The 12424-nt window shown below is 37.8% G+C and overlaps 1 protein-coding gene across 1 annotated transcript in view; it reads right to left on the bottom strand.

The window, feature by feature from the left end:
* EXOC4 (exocyst complex component 4) overlaps nt 1-12424 on the bottom strand; it is an 816431-nt gene that overhangs the window by 739048 nt on the left and 64959 nt on the right. The window contains exon 5 of the mRNA XM_068972655.1: nt 12214-12323. Within this exon, the coding sequence (XP_068828756.1) occupies nt 12214-12323 (110 nt within the window). The remainder of the gene's footprint in view (nt 1-12213; nt 12324-12424) is intronic.

Genomic DNA, 12424 nt, shown 5'->3' with positions numbered 1-12424 from the left:
TAAAGAAAGCTGAGCGCCGAAGTATTGATGCTTTTGAACTGTGGTGTTGGAGAAGACTCTTGAGAGTCCCTTGGACTGCAAGGAGATCCAACCAGTCAACCTTAAAGGAAATCAGTCCTGAATATTCATTGGAAGGACTGATGCTGAAGCTGAAACTCCAGTACTTTGGCCACCTGATGCAAAAAACCGACTCAATGGAAAAGACCCTAATGCTGGGAAAGACTGAAGGTGGGAGGAGAAGGGGATGACAGAGGATGAGATGGTTGGATGGTATCACTGACACAACAGACAAGAGTTGGTGATTGACAGGGAAGCCTGGCATGCTGCAGTCCATGGGGTTGCAAAGAGTCGGACATGACTGAGTGACTGAACTGAGCTGAAATAAAAGTATCTGCAGTTTGCTGTAATGACAGAAGAGGGAGCCAATGAGCTAGGAATCCTACAAACACACCCCCAATATCATAAAAAAAATGAATAGAAAAAAATAATGAACACATTGTTATGAGAGTATTACAAAAAAAAAAATCCAACACACGTCGAGAAGAAAATTCCATCCAATAAAACAGCGTGAAGCACAAGAAATCTGGGTGATAACAACCTAGGTGGAATTAATATACTCAAACAAGAATTTGGGGATATGAAAAGCCACTTTGAGTCAAAAATCGAAAAATTATGGCAGACACGGACAATCAAAAGCAAAGCGTGAAAGGAAAACTTACAAAACTCAGGAACGAGAGGGAAGAAAAAGACAATATTATCTCATACCTCAAGGATACAATACAAGATAAGCAAGACAGAATAGATTGAGAACATTTATTCGATAAAGGGTATTGAGTAAATGCTGGGACCCAAAGTGGAGGATAAAAAGAAGAATTTTTTAAAAACTAGTAGAAATGAAAAAATGAAAGAGAGAGTAGTAGGAATGGAAAACAGGCAAAGAAAAATAGAGTGATAAAGAGGAAAAGTAAACAGATTGAACATTTAAAAATTGTAAACCAAGAAAACTTACAGAAAGAAAAAAAAAAAACTGAATGCACAAAATGAAACAACAGCCCATTGGGTATCTTGGAAAATTAATACCTAAAGAAATCAAGACTCCAAGGCACATCCTACTAAATCTTTTCAGTTCCTAAGATTCAAAAGAAATCTGAAAAAAACCTTAGGAATCAGAAATTTCAAAAAGCACTAAAAAGAAAAAAATGAAGCAGTATTTTGTAAAAATAATAATAATAATTTAAAGTGTAACCTAAGGAAGTTTTATCCCCAAGTGGCCCTTTAAGTATCAAGGCTTTAGGAAAAAGAAATTAAAAGTTTTCAAATAAAGAAACTCTGTATCCATGACTCAAGGAATTTTTTAGATAATAAACTTCATTCAACCAAGAAATGAGTAGGAAACTTGAACAAAATGTCTAATTCATGAACATTTAGAATATTTAAATGTAGGTTTAATATAAAAACAAAAGTTGTGGAAAACTACATGAAAGTTCAGTTCAGTTCAGCATATGATTGCCTGCCTTTTTTAAAATTAAAAAAGAAACTTAATTGGAGGCTAATTTCTTTACAGTGTTGTATTGGTTTCTGCCGTACAATATGAATCAGCCATCAGTTCAGTTCAGTTCAGTTCAGTTGCTCTGTCGTGTCCGACACTTTACGACCCCATGAATCACAGCACGCCAGGCCTCCCTGTCCATCACCATCTCCCAGAGTTCACTCAGACTCACGTCCATCGAGTCAGTGATGCCATCCAGCCATCTCATCCTCTGTCGTCCCCTTCTCCTCCTGCCCCCAATCCCTCCCAGCATCAGAGTCTTTTCCAATGAGTCAACTCTTCTCATGAGGTGGCCAAAGTACTGGAGTTTCAGCTTTAGCATCATTCCTTCCAAAGAAATCCCAGGACTGATCTCCTTCAGAATGGACTGGTTGGATCTCCTTGCAGTCCAAGGGACTCTCAAGACTCTTCTCCAACACCACAGTTCAAAAGCATCAATTCTTCGGCGCTCAGCCTTCTTCACAGTCCAGCTCTCACATCCATACATGACCACAGGAAAAACCATAGCCTTGACTAGATAGACCTTAGTCGGCAAAGTAATGTCTCTGCTTTTGAATATACTATCTAGGTTGGTCATAACTTTTCTTCCAAGGAGTAAGCATCTTTTAATTTCATGGCTGCATCCACCATCTGCAGTGATTTTGGAGCCCAAAAAATAAAGTTTGACACTGTTTCCACTGTTTCCCCATCTATTTCCCATGAAGTGATGGGACCAGATGCCATGATCTTAGTTTTCTGAATGTTGAGCTTTAAGCCAACTTTTTCACTCTCCTCTTTCACTTTCATCTAGAGGCTTTTTAGTTCCTCTTCACTTTCTGCCATAAGGGTGGTGTCATCTGCATATCTGAGGTTATTGATATTTCTCCCAGCAATCTTGATTCCAGCTTGTGTTTCTTCCAGCCCAGCCTTTCTCATGATGTACTCTGCATAGAAGTTAAATAAGCAGGGTGACAATATACAGCCTTGACGTACTCCTTTGCCTATTTGGAACCAGTCTGTTGTTCCATATCCAGCTCTAACTGTTGCTTCCTGACCTGCATACAGATTTCTCAAGAGGCAGGTCAGGTGGTCTGGTATTCCCATGTCTTTCAGAATTTTCCACAGTTTATCGTGATCCACACAGTCAAAGGCTTTGGCATAGTCACTAAAGCAGAAATAGATGTTTTTTCTGGTACTCTCTTGCTTTTTCCATGATCCAGCGGATGTTGGCAATTTGATCTCTGGTTCCTCTGCCTTTTCTAAAACCAGCCTGGACATCAGGGAGTTCACAGTTCACGTATTGCTGAAGCCTGGCTTGGAGAATTTTGAGCATTACTTTACTAGCATGTGAGATGAGTGCAATTGTGCGGTAGTTTGAGCATTCTTTGGCATTGCCTTTCTTTGGAATTGGAATGAAAACTGACTTCCAGTCCTGTGGCCACTGCTGAGAAGTAAAAATATGCAGCTAAAAAAATGGCAGAAGAAAAAGAGGAAAGTAGAGTAAGTTTATTGTTTATTATGGAGGCAAAGGATGGAAACTAAAGTATACCAATAAAAATGGAGAAATCGAGAGTAAAGGTTTAACCAAACAAAAAAAAAAAAAGCAGCTAAGAGCATTTTCTTAAAAGTATACATTAAAAGACAATCACTGGTGGTGGCAGGGGGCGGGGGCAAGAAGGGGGGCGGCAGTACTTCCTAGACAAAAAATTTCGGTATAAATAAAATAAAAGAACACATATCTTAGAAAGAAACATAGCATACATAATACACATATTTACAAAACACTACGATACAACTGTGACTGAAGACATCAGTCATGTCAATATTTATCAATGGATTCAACTCATCTATTAAAAAAGGTTTTAATTCAGCTTACAAAGCAAGACCAAACTATATACGCTATACACATACTAAAGCCAATTTAGAAAGGCTAAAAATATAGAATGAACAGTTCAGTTCAGTCGTTCAGTTGTGTCTGACTCTTTACGACCCCATGGACCACAGTACACCAGGCCTCCCTGTCCATCACCAACTCCTGGAGTTTACTCAAACTCATGTCCATTGAGTCAGTGATGCCATCCAACCATCTCATCCTCTGTTGTCCCCTTCTCCCCCAACCTTGAATCTTTCCCAGCATCAGGGTCATTTCAAATGAGCCAGTTCTTCCCATCAGATAGCCAAAGTAGTGGAGTTTCATTTCAGCATCAGTCCTTCCAATGAATATTCAGGACTGAATTCCTTTGGGGTGGACTGATTGGATCTTCTTGCAGTCCAAGGGACTCTCAAGAGTCTTCTCCAACACCACAGTTCAAAAGCATCAATTCTTCGGTGCTCAGCTTTCTTTATAGTCCAACTCTGACATCCATACATGACTACTGGCAAAACCATAGCCTTGACTAGATGGACCTTTGTTAGCAAAGTAATGTCTCTGCTTTTAATATGCTGTCTAGGTTGGTCATAACTGTTTTGCAAGGAGCAAGTGTCTTTTAATTTCATGGCTGCAGTCACCATCTGCAGTGATTTGGGAGCCCAAAAAAATGAAGTCTGTTACTGTTTCCACTGTCTCCCATCTATTTGCCATGTAGCAATGGAACCAGATGCCATGATCTCAGTCTTCTGAATGTTGAGCTTTAAGTCAACTTTATCACTCTGCTCTTTCACTTTTATCAAGAGGCTCTTTAGTAGTTCTTCACTTTCTGGCATAAGGGTGGTGTCATCTGCATATCTGAGGTTATTGATATTTCTCCCAGCAATCTTGATTCCAGCTTGTGTTTCTTCCAGCCCACCATTTCTCATGATGTACTCTGCATATAAGTTAAATAAGCAGGGTGACAATATACAGCCTTGACGTACTCCTTCCCCTATTTGGAACCAGTCTGTTGTTCCATGTTCAGTTCTAACTAACGCTTCTTGACCTGCATACAGATTTTTCAGGAGGCAGGTCAGGTGGCCTGGTATTCCCATCTCTTTAAGAATTCCCTTTAAGAATTCTCTTTAAGAATTTTCCACATTTGAATGAACAGTATGTCATTCAATAAGCATTAATCACATCAATGAAGGGCATTTTTTAATACCAAAAAGCACAGTTCACAAATGAAACTACAACACACGACTATTCACATACCAAGAAACAGCAATCACCATTTTTAAACAAAAACTATAGGTAAGTCAAAGAGACATAGAAGAAAAACACTAAAAATAAAAATGCAGATGGACAACTTAAATAACATAATGAGAATTTCACAAATATACATCAAACTCCTCATCTAATAGAGAAAATGCATCTTCCTCTCAAGTACCCCTGGAATATTAAAAAAAATAACAAACCATAATATATTAGGTCACAAAGAAAATGTAAGTCCTATGAAGTAAAAATATTACAAGCAACATTCTCAATTCAACACAACAAAGCTAGAAAATATTAAAACACACACACACACACAAAAGACCCTTTCATCTTTAAAGTTGTTTTACTAAAAACACTTGGATCAAAGGAGAAATAAAACTGAAATAAGACAATCTTTGTAAATGATATGTATCTATGGGATACATTTGAAGTAGTAATGAGAGAAAGTTTTCTATCACTAAATACTTTTATCAGTAAAAAATGAAAGAATTAAAATGCATGATTTCAGTTTCTAGTGCAGGAAAAGGATTAACCAAGTGAAAGGATGAAGAAGGAAAGGATAAAAACATAAAGGAATGAGGTAGAGAACAAAAAAAATGGACCTAATCAATACATCAAAATTCTTGTTATTTCTTGGGAGAAAAAACGAACACCAAAGACAAACCATTAGCTATTTTGATCAAGAAAAGGGAAACAGCACAATTAGATGACATAAAGGAAACAAAAAATTTTAAAGCAGTAAGAAAATACTTTACAGACGTCTATATAAATGAGTCCAGTTCATTCACTCAGTCGTGTCCCACTCTTTGCAACCCCATGGACTGCAGCACACCAGGCTTCCCTGTCCATCACCAAACTCCTGGAGCTTGCTCAAATTCATCAAGTCAATGATGCCATTATTCTATATATATTATTCTACATAAATAAAATTGAATAAATGAAATCAATAATTGCCTAGGGAGATACAGATTATTAAAACTGACCCCAATAGAAACAGAAAGTTTAAACAGAACAATTTACACTTGATGAAACAAAATTATTGAAGAATAAAAAGTAAATGTATTAAAACCTACCATATCCAAAAGGTTTCACAGAGAAATTCCTAAATCTTCAAACACCAGATACTCCCAGAGCTCCAAAGACTTCTCAGAGCATTGAAAAATGAAAGAGAATGTCCTAATCCCTTTTATGCAGCAAATTATTACATTGAAACCAAAATCTAGTATGATTTGGACCACAGGCCACTATTACTCATGAACATGATGCAAAATTCCTAAATAGAATATTAGCAGACAGAATTCAATACTACGTTGAGAAAATAATACAGTATGATCAAGAGCAATGTATTCTAGTAATGAAAAATTGGTTCAATATTAAGAAATCCATTAATGGATATTAATAATTAAAAATAAAATTTTAAAATGGATAAAGACAAACAAGTTGGCACTCCATATCCATGAGTTTCACATCCAAATTCAGCCAACTATGGATAGAAAATAAATTCCAGAAAACTCCCAAAAGCAAAAATTGAACTTAGATGCATGCTGTCAACTATTTACATAACATTTACACTATATATAGTATAAATGTAACACATATGCACTGGGAAGCCAAAAGATCCCTGTGACTCTCTTTACTGTGGTGGTCTGGAACCAAACCCTCCGTATCTCCGAGGTATACCTATATTTATATTCTGTATCTTTCTCCTGTTGCTTTCATACTTTTACTATGAACATAGTAAAAGGGTATACATGTTGTACACGTGTAAACGTAGATTACATGCATTGGGCTTCCCAGGTGACTTGGTGGTAAAGAATCCGCCTACCCATGCAGAAGACGCAGGAGACGTGGGTCCTACCCCTGGTCAGGAAAATCTCCTAGAGAAGGAAATGGCAACATACCCCAGTATTCTTGCTAAAAAGTTCCACGGACAATGGAGCGTGGCAGGCTACAGTCCTTGAGGTCGTAAAGAGTCAATTTACAATTTAGCGACTGACATGGCATTGTTTCTATACATGGGTTTGTATGTGTTTCTGTCACAGTACCACACTGTTTTGATTACTGTACCTTTGCAGTATTGTCTGAAGGCTAGGAGGATTATGCCTCCTGCTTTGTTCTTTCTTCTCAGGATTACTTTGGCAATTTTCAGTCCAGTTCAGTTCAGTTGCTCAGTCATGTCAGACCGAGTCTTTGCAACTTGGGGTCTATATGTTTATATATGTGTATATGTTATATATAGTATTTACATAAACTACATTATTTAATACAGTTTATATATTAAAAATTAATATATTTTTCATAAATAAACTTTGGTCTTGCCTCACTTTTCTATTTAGAAACATTTGAACTATTAGTTCTATTCTGTCTCCCTTGTATATATTCCTCAACTCTACTTCTGATCAATCATAGAAATCAAAGATATTTATTAAGAGCAAATGCACGGATACCTCAGAAACAGTTATATTTAAAATACCAAGGGAGATCCTATCCTAAGGACAGAAGTAAAACAAAAGATGTCAAGATTTTGGAGAATCGGATCTTCACTATTCTGAAAGTGACATTTGAGTTCGAAAAAGAGGAGCTTCATCTCCTTTTATGTTAGCATTCATAGCTCCCAACCCACGTAGAGAATTTTTAAAACATCAAACCCCCAATTCTTGAGATAAATATCAAGTCTCTGAACAAGGTTTGATGAAATAAAATACACATCAAGAAAACAGTAGCAAAAGAAGAAAAAATAATTTCATTTGTGCTCTCTTTACGTTTTATTGCTTAACCTATGCTGGTACCAGAAAGAAAGGGAGAGAAAAGTCCAGTTTCATTATAGCTATATTCACAGCAAGCCCAGCAGGAGTGTGAATAAAATGAATAAAGAAGCCACAAATGAAATGCCTGTGTACCTTGGGAATAATTGCTCAGGCAGAACATTCCAAAGGCAATTTGCCAAATAAAAAGACATACTGAGACTCCAAAAGCTTAAACCAACGTTTTACTATAATTATTGGCTTTTCTCCATACTTTTTCCATGCTTCTACCTAAGTTATAGTTGAATGACTACATCTAAATTAGACATTAGTTTTCCTGTACATTATAAAATACTGTGACTGATGAGAATAATAGGAAAAAAAATGCTTGCAAAATACATCCTTTACTTATTTAGAGTGAGGACAGCAAGAGGCCAGTCTCCAGCAAATACCTTTTTGGTTAAACCTGGACCAATCACTCAGCATCCCTGAATTCAGCTTCCATATTCGTCAAATGACACTTGATTTTTCATGTTATTTTAAAAATAACACTTGATTAACTAGAGAGTATAAGCAGTTTTTCATATATTGACTAATATAGCTGTCTCTTTATGCAAACTGCCTGCTCATATTTTTGCTTATTTTTCTACTTGCTTATCTTACCGATTTATAGGGATTCTTTATATATTCTTGATATTTTAACATCTGTCAGATAAATGCCCATCTTTCCATGTATATAGACGCTTCTGTGAATTGCCCATTTGCCCGGTTCTTTACTATGCCATTGCTTTTCTTCATGATTACACAGGAAAATTAAGTAAATGCTAATCATTTTTCTCTTTACATGTTGCTTGCTTCTGCCAATCTGTGCCTGGAATTTGCATCTGATAATTAAAGATTTTATTTTTAATTAGATGATACACAGACATAGATAATTCCATACAATTTTATGATAACTTAAATATCTGGCAATACACTTAAATATGACACAAATATAATAATCATAATGACAGTAACAGTACCTGCCCCAGCTACCCTTAGGACGGCTGCATCAGTGAAACGACGTATAGGATCTTACTAACAGTAGCATGTGAACTATGATAGAACACCTCTCACATAAAAGTCACTCACAACTCTATTTCTAAATAAGATATTTGAAAAATGACTCATTCACAAGCCAACAAAATTCTCATTTAATTAATAATAATCTGAAAGTTCTCAGAAATCAGCTGCAACTTTAATTTATGACACCCCAATGGGAGATGAAATTCTACCCAGGGATTCCCTATTGCAACTTCCTCTATAGAAATGTCAGCTCTAATGGATTACACCCTCAATCCTACTATTTCACAAGATGAGAAAGGAGCTTTAAGAGCCTATGTTAAATTCCCTGCTGAAAAAGACTATTACTTTCTAGGCTGACTTGCAGAGCACTTCACAAATAGACTCTCAGGACTTACTGTCCATTATTTAGAGCAAGACAAAATTTCTGTCCTTTATTATAGTATATTTCATCAGCCCCACACTTTTATGTGTACTTATTAAAAATATTTTATGTAGTTCTCTACATAATCTACATTTTTCTCATTTATACAATCCCTGTTAATAATGTGACCCAGATTAATATCATCCTAAAAACGAGAACTTCAAAGACTTCACACATCATTTCAAGAAAGTCAAATTTTTATATATTGGCTCTTAAAAATAACTTAGGTCAGAAAATAAGTACTTGCAGACTGTGATAAGTAGAATGGGCCCTGAAAGATTGTTGTTGTTTAGTCACTAATCATGTCTGACACTTTTGCAACCCCATGGACTGTAGCCCACCAGGGTCCTCTGTCCATTGGACTTCCCAGATAAGAATACTGGCTCTAGAAGGTTGTCATTTCCTTCTTCAGGGAATCTACCTGGCTCAGGGATCGGAGCCCCATCTCCTGCACGGGCAGGCGAACTCTGTACCACTGAGCCACCACCAGGGAAGCCCATGAAAGATATTCATGAACTAATCCCCAGAATCTGTGAATCTGTTACTTTACATGGCAAAGGAGACTCTACGTGTGATTGAGGTTAAGGATACTGAGACAGAGAAAAGATCCTGGGTTATCGGGTGGGAATCAATTTAATCACATGGTCCCTCAAGAGAGGAAGAAGGGAGCAGAAGAGTGGGTCAGAGAGATATAAGGTGAGAAGATGTCCCTGGCTGTGAAGATGGAGAAAGGGAGCCTGCCACAAGTCAAGGAAAGCAAGAGCCTCTAAGAGCACGTAAAGGCAAGGAAATGGATTCTCCTATAGAACTTCTGGTAGGAACACAGCCCTGTCCCCAACCTTCCTTTTAGCCCAATGAGACCCATACTGGACTTTTAACCTACAAAACTGTAGGATGATACATGTTTCCTGTGGTAATCTGTTGCAGCAGTGACAGAAACCTAGTATCTAGTTTATTTGCAGGAAAACTGCGTGCTTTGGAACCCAGCTCCTGATATGAAATCACAAGCGCTACTATGTGTCAGCTGTGTCAACTTAAATCTATCATTAACCATCCTCAGTTTTGCTTTTCTCACCTGTAAAATGGGTCTAACAGTGCCTCTCTCCTAAGATCATTGAAGGACTTCATGAGTTAATCCACATAAAGCACTTATTTCTACTGTTTCACAGATAAAATGTATACTAAGCACATGTTAACTACTGTTACTATTGACTTTAATCAATTAACTATCTTCTTTTTCAGTCACCCCCAGAAAAATCAAGAGATCAATCTTCCAAACAGAAAAGGAAATGAGCCCTTCTAAGAAGAAAGTTTTGCGGCCAGATCTACAAGCATCTTCATAATAGTCCCAAGCTCCACTAATCTATCACCCAGTTCTTCCAGAGTCATTCCCAAAAATGAAGGGACAGATGGCTGGAGTCAAAGTGTCACTATGAGCTCCACTCAGTGATAAAGGCTAACTGTGGGGCCTGACAGAGAAAGTGTACAGAGAGGAAAAGCTGTCTTATTAAAAGTAATAGATGTTGCAGAATTAGCTTCCACTGAAATTTGCCATCACTGGCCTTTTCTCAGCTTATTTGGTATTTATGTTTTTCATTTTCAAAACGCCTGCCCCATCATCTCTTCATGAACAATTAAAATTTTTATTTCACTTGGCCACTGACTCAGCAATATTTACCTAAATTGATATAAGCAGGCTAAGCGGCAGTTCACATTATAAAGACACAAAGATCTAACAATCGGTAACTTCCACAAAAGGCAGAGGTAAAATATAAATCAAGAGTATAAATGTGTTTTCTGTATCATAATTCCACACTCTACAACAGCTCAAAGCAGTGTCAAAACTCACAGAACAGTGATACAGCAAAGAAAGAGGGAGAAAACAAAACCTTTTATCCAGGAAGAAGTTTGAATGCACAGCTTTGTAAACTGTCGTAATATGTGTATGGGTTTTAAAAAATGAGTAAAATTTACTATAAAACAATTCCTTACAGCAGAAATTAGGACAACAATATAAATCAACTATAACTCAATAAAAAACTAAAATCAACCCACCTTAAAAAAGCAATTCTTATACTTTTCCTACAGTAAAAGCAATAAACTTCAAGATTCTAAGCTTAAATAATCCTAAAATTTAATTATATTTTATAAAGTAATTAAATATGCTTCAGCAATAGTATATTGTTAGGCTCTCAAAATAAACACTTTCAGTTAGTTGCACAAAATGCACTGACTGAGCTCAAAAATTATTGTTCCCCCTTTTCATCATTTCAAACTCTATAGGACTACAGAACCAGTAAGAAGTATGTTTTAGCTGAAAAGTCAATAATAATAATATTTATTCCTTTAAAAGACATTATTATTTCTTTAAAAGCATTTGTGAGGAGGTCATACCAAGGCAACTGCAGAAGAGCCCACAAAAAAAAAAAATCCAGTCACCATCTCCCCAACCTAAGGCTGCAATGGCAGGGAAGGTGTCTGCAACAGCCCAGAAGCTCTGAGCCCAACTGCGATGAACTGAACCCTATGATGGGGCAGGGCTGAGCCACTCCAGAAGACTTCCCTTAAACTTCGCTTCCATAATCAAAAATACAACTTCCCTCCCCAACTTTCAGTTCAGTCGCTCAGTCGTGTCCGACTCTTTGCAACCCCATGAATCGCAGCATGCCAGGCCTCCCTGTCCATCACCAACTCCCGGAGTTCACTCAGACTCATGTCCATCAAGTCAGTGATGCCATCCAGCCATCTCATCCTGGGTCGTCCCCTTCTCCTCCTGCCCCCAATCCCTCCCAGCATCAGAGTCTTTTCCAGTGAGTCAACTCTTCGCATGAGGTGGCCAAAGTACTGGAGTTTCAGCTTCCCCAACTTTAAATATCAGCAAAAATGGCTCTCCTTTGTCTCATTCAGTACCATACTAGGTAGGTCAAGAAGAAACAAGATTAGTTTATGGATATGTCCTCAGAGTGCACTGAGCGTGTCCACACATGCACACACAGGTAGACATGGAGAGGCCACTTGGAAAACACAAGGAATGTAGCTCTAGAGCAGAGGTCACACACGCAAAAGCTCTCATGGCCCAGACAAGGAATGTGCTATGTGCAGCAGCTGTGTACAAGCTAATAGGCTCAACAGACGTTACAGCAAAACACACACACACACACACACACACACACACACCACACACACACACACACACACCCCCAATCCAAAGCATTCAACTTCAAAGAAAACCAGCAGTGCTGCTCAAATGGAATGCCCACCCTGGCCCCGGCCCAGGAACTGCAGCCCATTACAAAGCAGTTGAGTGGCTGAAGAATTAAACACTTACCACTGGAGCTTCCAGGAGTAGAATACTGAGAGGTATCGAGGAATTTCCGAGGTGTAGGAAGGTTTGTGACATCAAGCAGAGGGACAGGAGAAGCGTCCTTCACCAGGGAGCTGAAGGGGAAGAACAGCAGTAGTTACTCACTCACCACTTTCTCCAGAATCTACTTACATCCCAGGACATGCCCATCTTTTATTCCTTTCTTTCTCTCATG

This window comes from Capricornis sumatraensis, chromosome 5, assembly GCF_032405125.1.
Source record: "Capricornis sumatraensis isolate serow.1 chromosome 5, serow.2, whole genome shotgun sequence".
NCBI lineage: Eukaryota > Metazoa > Chordata > Mammalia > Artiodactyla > Bovidae > Capricornis > Capricornis sumatraensis.
This window is presented reverse-complemented; position numbering and strand designations above follow the sequence as displayed.